Source organism: Poecile atricapillus, chromosome 1 (genome assembly GCF_030490865.1).
Source record: "Poecile atricapillus isolate bPoeAtr1 chromosome 1, bPoeAtr1.hap1, whole genome shotgun sequence".
Taxonomy (NCBI): Eukaryota; Metazoa; Chordata; class Aves; order Passeriformes; family Paridae; genus Poecile; species Poecile atricapillus.
Genome location: NC_081249.1, coordinates 63,867,710 through 63,883,834, shown reverse-complemented (window position 1 = coordinate 63,883,834; position 16,125 = coordinate 63,867,710). Strand labels below are relative to the sequence as shown.

Here is a 16,125-nt window from a genome sequence, read left to right as displayed (position 1 = left end):
ACACTACTTTTTTCTTGTCAGAAATAGCCTTTATATTTGAAAATCATTAGTTGTGAGAACAAAGCAGGATGGCATTTACTAAAGGTGTGTACTGCACTTATTCAGAGAAACAATGCCAGCTGACAAAGGCAAACATGAGCAAGTACTTCCAATGAGTTCATGATGCAGTTCTCTGTGTAAACAGGCACAAATTGAGTCTTGAAAGAGGAAACTTTTATGAGGCTGTCTTCAGGCAGTGCCTCCAGCTAACTTGTTTTCCTCAAACATCTCTGCTTACACTGCTTTTGAGATGCTCATTTTTCTTTTTGTCTCTGCACAAAGGTCCGTCAGCTTCTCAGAAATACTCGGTGTTGATTGGAAATCGTGAGTGGATGCGACGCAATGGCTTGAATATTACAAATGATGTAAATGATGCAATGACAAACCATGAAATGAAAGGACAGACTGCCATACTAGTGGCTATAGATGGTAACTGCTCTTCCTTAGAGTGACTTAACAAATATGAGTCAATCCTACTGCAGAATGGATGAAAACAATCTGAAGCAGTTGATCACTGGCTTAGTGTCAAGAAACTACTGATCTTTTAGTTCAGAACTGCTTCTGAACTGTGAAGTATCAAGGTGTTCTTAAAAGAAGCTTTTACCACAGAACAGTGTTTATAAGGTTTTGTTGTGTAGTTTTTAATTCAAGAATTAATTTCTGAACCCTCTGTCATCTAGGATCATTGTTCAAACAAGCAGTGCCAATACGGTGCCACATCCAATCTTTAATTTACATCAGTTAAGGATCATGGACCAACCTATCACATCACTGGTTTCAAAACATGCAGTGAATAAACATGGTGATTCATTAGATCAGTCAAGTATAAAGGATTAGACTTAAATGAATTTTGGGGGGTTCTGTTCCATGCCATGCAGAAAGAGGTCCCAGATCCCTTGATATGAGAAATTATTTCAATGGTGATAGATTGCCAGAGCACCTGTGAACTTGAAATGATGCCAGTGATTACTTTACTGAGCAAATATTCTTGGTGCTCCTAGAGAGCAATTTTGGAAAGAATTTGCTTGGGAAGGAAGTGTTGATGCACATTTGAGCCAATGTACTGGAAGGCAGATGTACTTCTCAATGAAAGTAATTTTACTAGAGATCCAACCCCGAAAGACTAGGGGACATAAAACCTGACTCTATATGCTTCCTCTTGGAGGAGTGACTTCAACATCTGACCTGGGCACAAATACCAGCACTTTCTCTGACTCACTATCATATTTGTCCATACCATAAAACATAGCAGTCAGGCTTGTTTAAAAGCTACTCTCCTCCTTGTCTTCCTGATCCCTAAATATCAAAGGTGTTTATTGTTTTATCTGAAACAGGCAAATGATAAAGAGACCGTAAGTGAGAAAGCTGCAGACATGAATGTCAGTATTGCTCAGAATGTGTTATTTCACAAGCTGCCACTGTGTGATGGAGGGGGAGCTCAGCTCTCTTGCTGCTACTTTGCCTGGTCCCAGAGCTCTCTCTGACAGGGGGTTTTTATTTGTGCAGGTGTGTTGTGCGGAATGATCGCAATAGCAGACACTGTCAAGCAGGAGGCAGCCCTTGCTGTGCACACACTGCAGAGCATGGGGATAGATGTGGTGCTCATAACAGGGGACAACAGGAAAACTGCAAAAGCCATTGCTACTCAGGTATCCGCTCTGTGTTTCAAAAAGCTGCATGATGAGGTTCTAAGACTCCTGTTTGCCCTGGTGAATTTGAAGCAGGGCCTTCAGCTTCCCTGTAACTGCAATTTCCCTGGATACATTAAATGAAGACAATTTTTTCTTGAACTGGATTGGAAATCAGGTCAATATGGTATAATAGAGGCCAGTGGCTGCTTTAAAATCCCACTGAAGACAAGCAGTTAATACTTCTCCAGAGTAATGGAGCTTCTTGCAGTAATTGGTTGCTGAACTGAAGCCTCCTGTTTCCCTTCACTGGAAGGCAGGCCTGTTCGGTTAGTGATGAGGCAAAGTTCCTTGAAGGTCTAGTTCTGGTCACAGTTAGGGGATCCACAGTGTGGATTTGTCCTTATCTTAAAGGGTAACATCAAAATTTGAATTATTAAGAAGTGTAGCAGTCTAAAGGAGGTTAGGTTTATATGAGATTTCCCCCATCTCAAACTGAAATTCAGATTCTTACTCTACCTTGCTATGTTTCCATCCTCTCAATCTTCACTTCCCTCTTTCCCTTTGAATTGGTCTACTTCTAATCTTACCATGTGCCACTTTGCTTTCCTCAGGTATCCCACCACACAGCTGACTCAGCCAGCATTGTGGTATGCACGTTCTTCTGTGCTGTGAGATCTGTTTTCTTTCTCCGTGTGATGCTTTAATCCTACTCCTATTGGATTTCATACTTTCACTTTTGTATTCTGTTATGGTAAAGTGCTTTCCCACTCAACTTCCTTTGTCAAGGGAAAAAAGTCTTTCAGCAACAAGCTTGAATTTATGGTTCCAGGAGCACAGATGAATGTTTTAAACAAGCTAAGTTTGTGTCAACCTACATTTTCATTTAGTTTTTGGAACGTAATTTCCAATGGAAAGAAATGGTAAGCATTTAAAAATGTTATAAAATGTGACTTAAAAGGTTAAAAGAGAGGTTCTGTCTTATGTGGTGAAAAGCTTCTGCCTGGTGAGGCAGCCAAACAAAGGGTATTATCCCAGCACTATTTAATATACTCATCTGTTCTTCAACTACAACACTAGAGCCATTGTTAGTAACTCAACATAAGTTATGATGTGGATGGGTAGAAGCATTTAGCCAGCCATCTGCTTTATTTTTATAATCTCCCAGAGAATTGTTGTCTGTGTGGTTCCCCTGCTGTAACTGCTTGATCACACATGGTTCGTGTGTTGCGTTATCTGTCTGAAAGCTCTGCAGAGGGATCTGGACAGGCTGGATTGATGGGCTGAGACCAGTTGTGTGAGGTTCAAAAAAGTGAAGTGCCAGGTCCTGCACTTTGGCCACAACAACCCCAGGCAGGGCTAAAGGCTGGGGGCAGAGTGGCTGGAAATCTGCTCAGCAGAAAAGGACCAGGGGGTGCTGTTTGACAGCAGCTGAACCTGAGCCAGCTGTGCCCAGGTGGCCAAGAAGGCCAATGGCATCCTGGCCTCTGTCAGCAATGGTGTGGCCAGCAGGAGCAGGGAAGTGGTGGAGTCACCACCCCTGAAGGTATTTAAAGGACAAATCTTTATTGCTAGGGCATTGGAGCTCCAGAAGCCATGCAGGGCATGATGCTAAGGGCAGAGTATAGTTGCCAGCATCTCTACAGTAGGAGGGTGCTGTTATCAATCCTGTTCTTATGCCAAAGGCATGTTGCTCTTCGGTTTTCTGTTTGAAATCAGTTTGGTTGATATTCCTGTTTGCCCTTCACCTAGAACAGCAAATGGCTCTTCCTTCCAGCACAGAGCATGTAACCAATGGGGCGTCTTTCTTTGTATATGTAGGTTGGGATCAAAAAAGTTTTTGCGGAGGTTCTTCCTTCTCACAAGGTTGCAAAGGTCCAGGAGCTCCAAAACGGAAAGAAGAAGGTTGCAATGGTTGGTGATGGAGTCAATGATTCCCCTGCACTAGCCAAGGCCGATGTTGGAATAGCAATTGGAACAGGCACCGATGTTGCCATTGAAGCTGCAGATGTTGTCCTTATCCGAGTGAGCACTACAGTTTTGGCCTGTCCTCTTTTATCACTGACACTCTTAATTTTGGTTTAGTTTTCTGAAGATTCCATGTGGAAAACTTTCCGTGCTCTTCTCTCTTGCAGAATGATTTGCTGGATGTAGTTGCCAGTATTCACTTATCCAAGAGAACAGTTAGAAGAATACGAATAAATCTGATTCTTGCCTTAATTTATAATATGCTTGGAATACCCATAGCAGCAGGTATGTGACTACCAGAGCTCAGCTTGTCAAAAACAGCAGCACAGTTGATCTCTGTGGTGCCTCCTGTAGGATTGATTCCCTGCTCAAGGAACCAAAGACAGGTTCCTAGATTATTTAAAACTTGGTAGAAGGAGGGCAAAATAGATACTTTTTTTTCCTGAATTTTTTTCTCTTTGCTTTTTTCTCTTTGCTTTGCTTAGGAATAAATACTTCTGTATGAAATTAAAACTATGCTCTTATTTCATATAGCAGTACTTGGGGACTAGTTTCTGTATATCCAAACCCAGCTCTAATTAGATGTACCATCCTACTTTTGGGTACTTCCTCTTTTATCTGCCCTGAATCACACATTTTCTCTCTTATTGCTTGTATTCCTTATACCTTTGTCAGACATTTTCTCATGCTCTAAATTCCTACTTAAAACTTAATTCAAGTGCTCCTTGTTTTGTTTATGAATAACTTCTCCCTCCTTTTCCGATACTATTGCTTGTCTTTCTGTTGCCTTTGCTGTGTTCTATATGTGCAGAATATCTGGAAGGGACAAATAGTCTTACCCTGTGGCTGCAGTCTTGTATCTGTATTGGTGCAAAGGTCATCCCTTGCAATGGAAGGGACATGTTTAGAAATAAGTGAGTAAATACATATATCGATCTAGTTGTGTTTATGGAGGTCTCAGCAGGTTGTGTTGTAGAACTGCTGATCTGTTTTATGTTATGCAGGGGTGGAAATGCCCTTGAGTGCTGGGATAAGCACCTCTGGCTCATGTCCATATGGTTTTTTTTTGCTAGGTGTGTTCATGCCTGTCGGCCTCGTGCTTCAGCCTTGGATGGGATCAGCTGCAATGGCAGCTTCTTCTGTGTCTGTCCTGCTGTCCTCCCTGCAGCTGAAATGGCAAGTTGTCCTGTGTTTATCCACTGGGGAGCTGTGGCAGTACTGAGGCTGGGACTCAAGTGATACACTACTTTGGGCTTTCTACACCTAAAAGTACCTGAAAGTCCATTAGCTTGGGGTTGTTCTGTCTAATCCTTGGCTTCAAAAGAGACATGTGTCACTATTATGAGTTTACCTGGACTAAGACAGTATGCATTATGCTTTAACTAGCAGCTAGAAGTGTGACTGGATGTCACCTGGGCCCATGTGGTGGAGATCTAGTTTAATACCAAGTAATGATCAGGAGGTTTTGCTGTTCATCAAATGAGCAGTTTGTTTGAAAGATAATTCTCCATAATGTAACAGTAGATTTTGGAAAAAAATATTTGTACTTGTTTGGTTTTTATTTTTGTCTATTTAAATTAGCCAGAGAAAAATGGGGAAACAGTGTATTTACTCTTTTGCACCTGGCTGCAGATAAAGCATCTTTCTTTATTTTGGAAGCAAACCAATTTCTGATCTACAACAAGATTTTTCAAGTTCTATTCATTTTAATGTTATATTTTTGGGTGCCCTTTTTGGTAGTTACAATGGACCTGTTCTTAACAGCATAGAAAGCAAACACCTTTCAAGAATAAGATTTTTTATGGTCTGAAATTGATCCAAACCTTCACATATTTTTACTGTAGCTGGGGTCTTATGTATGTTCCAGTACAGTACAGTATAGTATAAACTAATATAGGAAATCTGTTACTACATCATGTTTCTAGTCCTGCAAATGCTCAATGAGATATACCTATAAATCTTTATATATAAATATGAAAGACATACATACACATGTCTGTTTGCAGAATCAGCCCTACCACTACAGGATTTTCATCTTAAAAGGTTTCAGTGTATAGTTATCCAAAGGATGAGAAATTTCTATAAAGGGATTCCTTAATCCTCCATTTCTTTTGACCTTGTGCTGATTGCATTAAGTGTTACACGCCATTTTGGGTAGATATTGAGAACCCCCTAAAAAAATATTTGGCTTCAGACTTATGGAAGCTGTATTAAATGTGTACACTTTAGGACAATAATCTTTCTTGAAGCTTCAGATCAGGTGAATAGAACTTCAGGTTCCAAAGAACACAATAGTGCATATATATGTGAAGAGGACCATGCATACTTGCCATTGCTGGGATTTGACTTAGTATACATTGAATCAGAAAGTGATTTTTTGTGTCATTGAGTCCATTCACCTGCAATTGTCTTCTATGAACCTTCTAATAATCCATCAAACTCACAATTTTTATTAAAGAACCTCACTTTGAAAGTCCTTCTTACTATTGAAATGTCTTAATGCTGTATGACAAGTTCTCTTAGCTATTTAACACTGTGCCTGAAGTGCATGGAATCATGGAACCATCTGGGTTGGAAAAGACCTTTAAGATCATTGAAACAAGCCATTAACCTGGCAGCACCAAGTCCACCACTAAACCATGTCCATAAATGCAACAGTAGAGTCCTCAATCAGTGGTATGTGGTCTTGAATTACTGAAAACTCAGATCAGAAACACCTTGAGGAGTGTTCTGCATTTCTCCATCATCTTCCCTTATCCTTCTGTTCTTGTTTTGGCTTGAGAGAATTGTCGGGCTCAAAATTCAAGTAGAAATAAAAATTATTGTTTTGTAACTGTTTTTTGAGACCCTTACACTCTTGACACCACACAAATTAATTGTTTGTGAGCTATTAGATAGGAAACTTAATTTAAACATGTGTAATTCATCTATAAAGTTATTTTTTCTATATAAACACTTCCAATACATTTAGGCTATCAGAAGTCTCTGATTTGTTCTAGTGCCAGATGCTTCTACATGTTGACATCTTGTTGTTAATATATTTTCTCTTTCCCTTCTTAGTTACAAGAAGCCAGACACAGAAAGTTACGAGGCGCAAGCTCAAGGCTGCATGAAGCCACTCACTCCTTCTCAAATAAGTGTTCACATTGGAATGGACGACAGGAGGAGGGATTCTTCCAAATCATCTTCTTGGGATCAGACTAGCCAAGTGTCCCTCTCTTCCTTGGCTTCCAAAAGGCTGCCGAGACGCAATGGTTTCATTGAGGAGGAAGGGGGCAAGTGGTCATTGCTCATAAATGGAGCAGATGAAGAGCAGTACATCTAAAGCACTGGACTCTTGGTACAGGGGGAAATGTTCCTCCTCCCCAGTCAGGGGAGGGTATGACTTATTTCATCAACAGTTTCTGTGTTGTAAGTGAAGTATTCCTTCAGCTCATAAGATAATTGCAGCTCAGCTCAGTGTTGGGCTGTATGGATTGTGGATTTTTTTCAGGTCACCAGTTATTTCTGATCATGGAAATAATCTGTGGCACTATAATGAACTGGCTTGTTTGCACACAGAATTTAGTGAAATAATGTAAAATTGTAATTTTCAGAGTCTAAAAGAGTTTCTCTTTGACTCTTTGCTAGAAACCAAATTTCGTACTTTTCACTCTTTAAAACTTTATTACTTCAAGACCACATGAAGTAAAAGTATTTTCAGACCTGCCAAATATTGATTTGTATCTAAATGAAGTTAGCAATGGCAAAAGGAATTCTGTGGTCAGAAGCTGAATTTTTACACAGAATCCTAACTAGTCATGTCACTGTGAGATCACTTTGTATTTAGGATCCATGACATCTCCTGGGGCCAAAAATGCTTTGTTGTTTCACCTGCTATAACTCTCTGAAAGGTCTTTTTCAAAGATTTTCACTTGCTTTGAAGTATTGCATTCTTTTGATGCACGTTTCTATTACTCTCTTTGATTTTCCCTTTTTCTCCATATAAGCCCTTTTCCCCTTTTTCTTGCACAGGAGATCTATGAGTTACCATTATGTTTACAGATATTCCTGTTTGGGACTAACTCCTTTAAGTCACCAGGAACCGGTCCATTCCTATTGAAGTCCATAAAGGCAGAACTGGTTCCTGGTCCCAGTTATCCAAGATACCTTGCTGGACTCTGGGGAAGCTCCTTAGAGTTGGCCAGTTGTCTTTTTCCTCTGACAGAGTAAAGGATTTATGCCAGTGTGAGCAAAGGTGGTATTTACCTTGGAATGACTGAGCAGAACTAGCACTGGTGTGACTCCAGCATAGCTGAACAGAGTGAGCTTATTGCACAACTTAACCCCAGCTGGCTGGTTGCTTAAAATGCAGCTAAGTTTAAATTAAAAAGGTGGAAAAATGGCCTTAAAGTGGGCTTCTATTTGTCATAATATGAATAAATGACAGGACATGAGCTAAGAAAATTTGTAATTTAAATTTGTATTTATGTTTTGTACTGTTTTTAGCTCCCCTCTTGACTTCAATGAGAAATCAAAGTGGTGGATAACCATTTTTTTGCTGTAATATCTTTACCAAATCTTGCATTAACTTCATCCCTGTGGATGTCAGATTCACCCCTTAACACTTTTTAGAGCCAGGATGGTAGGAATCAACTGCTTTGGTGCACTGGATCCAGTCCCAGAGCGCTGTGTTGTCCAGCTGTGGACTCTGATGTAAGCAGTTTTATAGTTTAATTTAGAAACTGAAAGAAGAGGAAATACTTTGCTAAACAACATGAAATAACTACTTCTTTTAATTGACTGAAATATAGAGCTGTTTCTAAGACAGGTTCAAATCCTTCTTCTCCTAATGTAAAAATGAAAAACAAGTTGGAGAGGAAAAGAATTGTTCTTAAAGAATTGGACCAGTCCTCTTATTTTCTCAGCACTGTCTTAAATATAATTACAAATCAGTTTTAAAACTCTATGTAAGTAGAGATTACTTTCACAGTTTTTCACACAGTTCACACACACTTTGCACACACTTTTCAAAGGTGCATGCCATAGGTGCATGTCCCTGTGGGAAAGAGGGTCTGAAGTTTTACTATTCTGTGTTTTCTTAGCATTTCTTACTGTAAAAATATAGTGGTTTTTTTTAAAAAAAATCAAACAAATAATTGTGTGTCTTTTTCTTTTTTTATTGAGGGGTTCAGAATAAAAAGAGCATAAAGAGAGATTGTTGGATTGCAGGGTGCATAGCACAAGGTTTTGTTTCTGTTTTGTGATCTGTTTCAGGCAGGATGTATAGGAGGGAAAAAAAGACAGTGTTGTTTCATGTTGAGACAGGTGAAGTTGCAAGCATTTTAAAGGGTGGAAATAGGATTCAAAATCATCCTGGGAAATTGGACAGAAGCAGGAAACTTTGCAAACGGAGCACAGAGGAATTAAATGTCAGTGCAGATGAAAAACGTCAGATATTGTCTGGCATTCGTTTTGTGACCTGGTTTAACAGCACAGTGATGCTGCAAAATGAAGAGAAACATAGAGAGGTATAAAGACTGTATCACCCATTTGACAAAATACCTCATTCTGTTCTGCTCTGGAGAGGCACCAGCTGAAGTAGCAGGTCTATGAAGTAGCAGGTTGTATATGTCATGCTTGTTAGGAAAAAACAGTTCAGAGCAACGAGATTTAACAGAAATCTAGAAAACGTGAGAAGGTAGGTGTATGAGAATGAGAAATATAAGAAGATCGAAGGAATTTGAGTAGGTTTGCCTACAGAATACCATAAGGAAATACAAGTCTTAAGACACAAAGAGGACAATTTATTCCTTTCATCTTTTCAATGTCTTTTATGTTCACAGTGACTAGAACAAGAAAATAATAGGCTTATTGAGCCAAAGAATATTTAGATTAGTCACTAGTCCTGTGTAACAGGAAAGATTGCGGAGAACTGGAAGAGGTTGCAGGTGGGGGCTCTTCAGATGCACATGGCAATCAGGCACATATTTGGTGATAAAATGTTAGCCAGAGGTGAATCCTGACTTGGGGCAGGCAGCTGCCCTACACCAGCTCCTGACCTACACCCCAGATGGGGTTTCTCCTATTTCTGTGAAAGTAATACGAACCAAAAAATTACTGGAGTAGAGAACTGACCACACTATCCTGCTTGCAAGATGTGCTGAGGAACCAGAAGAAAGCTTATTTCATACTTGAAATTAACTGGAAAAGGTTTGCTCATTATATTTGCATAATGTCTTATGCTTAAAATGGCTGTGAAACTTGCATAAATCTTAGAATCACAGGATGGTTTGGGTTGAAGGGATCCTTAGAATTCACCTAGTCCAGCTCCCCTGCCATGGGCAGGGACACCCACTAGACTGGGTTGCTCAGAGCTCCGTCCAACCTGGTCTTTGAGCACTGCCAGGGAAGGGGCACCCACAACTTCTTTGGGCAACCTGTACCTGTGCCTCTCCACCCTCACAATAAAGAATTTCTCCCTAACATTTAATGTAAACCTACCCTCTTTCAGTTCAAAGCCATTCCCCCTTGCCTAATCACTACATGCCCTTGTCAAAAGTCCCTCTCTGGCTCTCTCATAGCTCCCTTTAGGCACTGGAAGGTGCTCTAAGGTCTCCTTGGAGCCTTTTTATCTCCAGGCTGAACGACCCCAGGTCTCCCAGCCTGTTTTCATGGGAGAGGTTCTCCAGCTCTCTGAGCAGCTTTATGGCCCTCCTCTGTAGTTGTTCCAGCAGGTCCATGTCCTTCTTATGCTGGGGGCCCAGAGCTGGATGCAGCACTCCAGGTGGGGGTCTCAGAGTGGAGCAGAGTGGCAGAATTCCCCTCCTCACCCTGCTGGCCACACTGTGTTGGATGCAGCCCAGGATAAAATTGGCTTCCTGAGCTGTGAGTGCACATTGCTGGGTCACTTCAAACTTCTCATCACTCAACGCCACCAAGGCAAAAATGTCTATGAGAAAGTTAGAATAGTTATACCTAGTCAAGAAAAAGAAATATAAGTGGTAGTCCTGACTCTTGTGACCAAGTGCTCTTGTTAAACTGGAGCTCCTGATGCACATCCAGTCTCACTGGAGGGGTGTATGATGTGGAGCTCAGCGTTTGCATTTCTGCATAATGTAATTATGAACTGCCCTTGTCCCCACCGGGCCCACCTGCCTGCAGCCCCCAGCAGAGTGAGGTGCTGGCCTGGGACTGCTGCCTGTGCTGCCCCTACAGCAGAAGAGCTGGAGGAAGGTGCCTGAGAGGATGAACTCCTGAACTCCCTAAGCTTGGTGCCTGAGGTGCTCAGCAGTGTGTCACGCTTGTCCTCTTTCCTAGGACTGAGTATTTTGATGCATTAGACAGTACGGAGCAACTTTTCAAACCCCAGTTTTGATCTTAGGTGTCTGCCCTGTACATGTTGTCCCAGCACAACTCAGTTGCTGCCTATCTGATGGTAAGTGTTGATATATCTGATGATTTATAGGGGACATCCATTTATTTTGCTCTGGGAAAAGTTCATGAGTCTTTTGTTGTAACCTTTAAATTCTTTTTTAATGAACACAGAAGACATCTAATGAATCATATCTTTGATTTTCGTGTTAATTTTAGTGCAATAGCTCAGGAATACTGTTGCCTGTTAAGTTTTTCAACTATTTTTCTTCCCTTGTTATAGTTTTGTCACACAATTTTTGGTGCCCTAAGTTCACAGGAGAGAAATTATTCCATTTCATTTCCTCCTCCTTTCCCCTTTTTTTCCAAGCAAATAAGCTGTCTGATTTCTATCTGGGCTGATTACAACCTTTCTCTGACTAAGTATTCGTTCAAGGATTGTATTTTCTCTAAATGCACTTATGTGTGAAGAAAAAGAATGAGTAGGTGGTGAAATTAGACAATGGTGTGCAGGGATGTGAAATCAGATAACACTGAAATGCTGGATTTAATTTCCCCTACTAAGATGCCAATAGCAAGCCAGTGGGAAATTGTTTGAGAGTCACAACAAAAGAAGTGGTGAAGCACAAAACATCCTGCTCACATGTGAGTCTCAGACAGACATAAGCACAGGAGGAGACACATTAACTCCTCTCTTTTTCTGAAGTTAAAAGCACCAAGGCTTTGCAGGCAAGTACAGCCCGCCCACGGGCTCTCTTGTGCAATGATCTGATTTTCATGACTGATTTACCTTCATGCTTCAAATGATGATTTCTGAAGTCTCCCCTGGTGATGCAGGTGAAGGGATGTGGCAGGGGGAGGCGTGTGTTGTTTTTCCCCCGGGGCATTCAGCCATCCCCGGTGGAGGTGTGTTCCCAGGGAGGTTTGTGCTGCTCAGCGCCGAGCAGTTCTGTGCTCCGGGGGCATCGGGGTGAGGTTTGGGTCGGGGGGCTGTGCCACTCAGCAGCCAGCACCTCACCTCGTGGGGGACCACGAGATGTCACTGCAGGTCCAGCCCAAGCCACAGAAACCCCTTAATCTGCAAAGCATCTGAAGATCCAGTACATTCACTGCCGGTTAGCAGCAAGGGGAAAAATGTAAAGGGATAGTTTAATTCATATTTAAAATTTTGGTCTGAAAATATATAGCCCAAGAATAGATTTTGGGCTAGTGTCTGTTTGCCTCGAATTCTGAATTGGTACTTCTTATTATTTGATACTTAAGCAAATCCTAAATTGCACAGGTGTGTCTACTGAAATTGCTCTCTTTTTCCTCTGACAAGCGGAGATTCAGGAAGAAAAGCTGCACTACAGGAAGTCAAAGCAAGGTGCCTGCATCCTCAGGACAAACCTGCACCTTCTGGTGTGAGCTTAAACTCCCCAGGGAGCTGAGGGTGCAAGGCTGCTTGTTTGGTGGAGCTCTCTTTTAAGTAGACCTTAGGGGAAGTCACAGCAACCTTTGGCTTTCCCACAGGGCACAGCATCAGACTCTGCAACATCAGCCCGGAGGGCTGAGCCCCGTGTAAGCCAGGAGCAGGCTGCCAGCAGAAATCACGTATTCTGGCAGAATTTTACTCACCAAGGCAAACCAGCCCTTGCTCTGAAGCCTGCCTGTGTGTTCCAGCCGTGCAGGAAAGGGTGTGCAGTGCCAGTCTGTGAGAGACTCTCCTGCATCCTTGCAGAAAGGGGCCTGGCTTCCAAGGGTTAATTTTATTTTAAGATACCTCTGCATTGCAGTTGCAAATCGGAGCGGTTGGGAGCAACCTGCTGAACGGGAAAGGGCTCATTAAATATATACTGTCACTGATTTATGAGAGAGTGCAGAGACAATATAATTACATATAATTATGCCAGAATCTTGCTGCAGAGTTGCCATTTGTGTTGGGAATTTTATCCTCTCACTACGGCAGGAGGATTTAAAAAACCCATACATCTGCCAATATATTTGTGCCACAACTAACTTAGAAGCTTTTGTTTGATCATTCTCTTTACAGACCATGGAGCTTTTTAAGTATATCATCATCTTAGGAATGAACAAAAGGTAGGCAAGGCTTTGGGTGGTGTGCTGCTTTCTTCGTGTCCATGGGGGAGGCAAGTTTGGGCTGTAAAGAGGACCTGGCCAACACTACTCTTGCCAAGGCTGTGTTACAGAGGGAAAGTTTAAACCAGTAGCTCATGAGAAGCTGCTGGAAGGGTGGTTTGGGTGGAAGATGCCTGTACTCACCTGCCTCTGCTGGTGCAGGTACCCACAGGTGGGCTGAGAAAGTCAGTGTGTGTAAGATGAGGTGTAAGCTCTTCTCTGGACACACTCCTGCACCTCTGTGTCCTTCTTTTAGTGAGGGGCCCAGAACTGAACACAGGATTTGAGGTGTGGCCTCACCAGTGCTGAGTACAGGGGGACAATCCCTGCCCTGCTTCTGCTGGTCACACCATTGCTGACACAGGCCAGGATGCCACTGGCCTTTTTGGCCACCTGGGCACAGCTGGCTCAAGTTCAGCTGATGCTGACCAGCACCCCCAGGTCCTTTTCTGGTGGGCAACTTTCCAGCCACTCTGCCCCAGCCTGTAGCCCTGCCTGGGGTTGCTGTGACCCAGGTGCTGGGTTGAGACAAACTAGGACATGAAGGTTGCTTTTATACAGAGGGGGCACCTGGATTTTCAGCCCACCAGGGCACTTCACTGGAAGATCTCAGTGAGTGGAGAGCCTCAGTCATTCAGAGGGATGCCAAGGTCTGACCAGCACCCACCACAGCCTAAAAATGGAGACAGGAGCACCCCAAAACTTGCCAAGGTAGGTTTCACACAGCACCTCTGCACTAAAAGAAATGACAGATGAGGACTCCTTTTCCCAAAGAAACTATTAATCAGTTATTAATGGTTACACCAACAATTTTACAAGCTTAAATAGAAGGAAGGAAATGAGAAGTTGGCAGAAAGTTCTCCCTTCTGAGCATACTAAGCTGTAGGAAAAGGTCCTCTTGCTTATACAGCAAGCAGGTTGGACAAAAATAAGCAGAAAAGTAGGTTTGCTCTCAAGATGTCTTTAAAGTAACAAGAAAAGCAACTCTGCTTGGAAGGTTTAGTTCCAATATCTTAGGCCAGAGAGGGCAGGGGATGGGGGGCAGAAACAAGGCTGAGCCCAAAGCAGCCTCACTATTTTCTGCCTCTGAGAAGTGTTGAATTCTATGGAAAACACATCACTGATTTGATGACGCTGTCATTGCTCTTGTTAATGTTATTAAATAACTCCCTGTGCATTTATTAACTGTAAGCCCTGAGATAAAGTTGCTTTACAGCAATAAAACATCAAGCCACTTCCACAAAGAAAGCTTTGATTACATCTCACACAAAGCTGAGATAAGGCACAGGTGTAGTGACCCAGCAGATCAAGGGTGTTTTGCATTTCAGCTCTCTCTTCATCATTATCTTGCTTTGTTCTCCTGATTGCCTGACTTGTTTGTAAAAAAACAAGTCAAAAGCCACCAATAAAATAAAAAATCATTTTGGAAAAAACTGATTTCTAGCTTCATAATAACAAATGAACAAAAACATAACTTGCCAGCAGACAGGTGACTGGTCTCTGATTCAGACATGTATGACTGTTTTCCCAAAATCTTCTTCACTCTCCCCATTCTCATCAGCTTCTCCATCATTTTCAACATCTTGTATGAGTAAGTCAGAAAAGAAATCTGTTGGAAACCCCTGTAACAAGAGACCTGAAGGTTAATGAAACAAGCAGATTTAGGCTTCTGCCAAGGTGAGTGTATTTATGTATGACATTTACCCATCTGCACTGATGACAGTACTTTCTCTGCCTGCTCTCCTGCTTACTTCTTTATCAATCAAATGACACATTTAGGAGTGGCAGTGGGTGTGATGAGGATGACAGCACCTACACCAGCATTAACACTGTCCCTGTTTAATTTACTGTGCTGTACACACACATCCGGTGCTGTGAACGGCCACAGCGTTTTTGCAATGCATGCACCGGCTTCAGAAAAAAGAACTTTTAACACACAAGAACCAAAAGAGCCAGAGAAAGAAATGGTTTTTTTAAACTTTTCTTTGATCTGGTTAGTTGTTCAGACAGATGCTGGAACACAGAGCAAGCCATTAGACTCCAAACTTTTTGCCTACCACTCACCCTGCCATCTATACCCTGGTAGCTCCTTGTGGCCAAGCAGTTCTCCCAGCCTTAGTTTATTGCTGCTCTTGCAGGTGGTTGTTGTGCCAAACCCATTAGACCCTCTCATTTATTGATTCTGTGACCAGCCATTACAGCACAATTTACAGGCCTGCATGCCCCTGTGCACTTACATCTCTTTTTCTACCTGGGCTGGAAAAATATTAGGCAGTCCCTCTTGCAGCGGTTTGTCTCCATTTTGGGGTTCTTCCCATTCTATTTTCCACACCGAACAAGTTATTTCCGTCTTTTTTTTTTTCAAAAACCCCATTTTTCATTCACTTGATTAATATTTTCAAGTTCTATTTTGGACTTTCCCACTGTATAGAAGTCTTTAATCTTACTATTAAAATACTAGTGCAGGATTTAAGTGATACTGTTTGCAGAATGAATGGAAAATTCACGTGTGAAGAGTGACTGCAAAGGGCAGTATCTGTCTGGTGTTCTGAATAAAATGATACAGCTCTTAAACTGCTGGTAAGGCTTTTTCATTGCTTAAGGAATGGCCCAGCTCCCATTTTCCCCTGGCTTCATTTGGCTGAATCCCAGTTCCTTTTGAAAATAATTGATTGCAGAAAATCTATCTCTTTTTTAGCGTTATTTATCTCCAACTTTACTTACCACAAAAGCAATTATGAGGGAGCTGGGAGATGGCTTTTCCACTCAAACTTGTTTGCCTATAGGGAGAGCCAGGAATCAGAATTTCTCATGGCTTCAGAAAGCTGGGGGATGCATTTCAGCCACAAAAGCCCACCCTGGGCATCCTGTCCTTCTGCCCACATCGGATATGCTGTTCCCACCATCGCTGGTCCTGTGCCAAGGATCACGTGGCACCATGTTGGGAGTATGCATTTCCTGCCACTGTACGGGAATGCACTGCTTGTCCCTGCCTCCAGAAGCTGAGAATTGGAAAGAG

At 42.1% G+C, this 16,125-nt stretch overlaps 1 protein-coding gene across 4 annotated transcripts in view; it reads left to right on the top strand.

The window, feature by feature from the left end:
- Positions 1 to 8,814, top strand: part of ATP7B (ATPase copper transporting beta) — a 36,999-nt gene extending 28,185 nt beyond the window's left edge. For all 4 annotated transcript variants that reach the window (XM_058855298.1, XM_058855271.1, XM_058855289.1 and 1 more), the window contains 6 exons: positions 322 to 468; positions 1,546 to 1,688; positions 3,489 to 3,692; positions 3,803 to 3,920; positions 4,709 to 4,811; positions 6,696 to 8,814. In XM_058855298.1, coding sequence (XP_058711281.1) covers positions 322 to 468; positions 1,546 to 1,688; positions 3,489 to 3,692; positions 3,803 to 3,920; positions 4,709 to 4,811; positions 6,696 to 6,960 — 980 coding nt within the window. In that variant the 3' untranslated portion in view covers positions 6,961 to 8,814. The remainder of the gene's footprint in view (positions 1 to 321; positions 469 to 1,545; positions 1,689 to 3,488; positions 3,693 to 3,802; positions 3,921 to 4,708; positions 4,812 to 6,695) is intronic.
- The last annotated feature ends 7,311 nt before the right edge of the window (positions 8,815 to 16,125 follow it).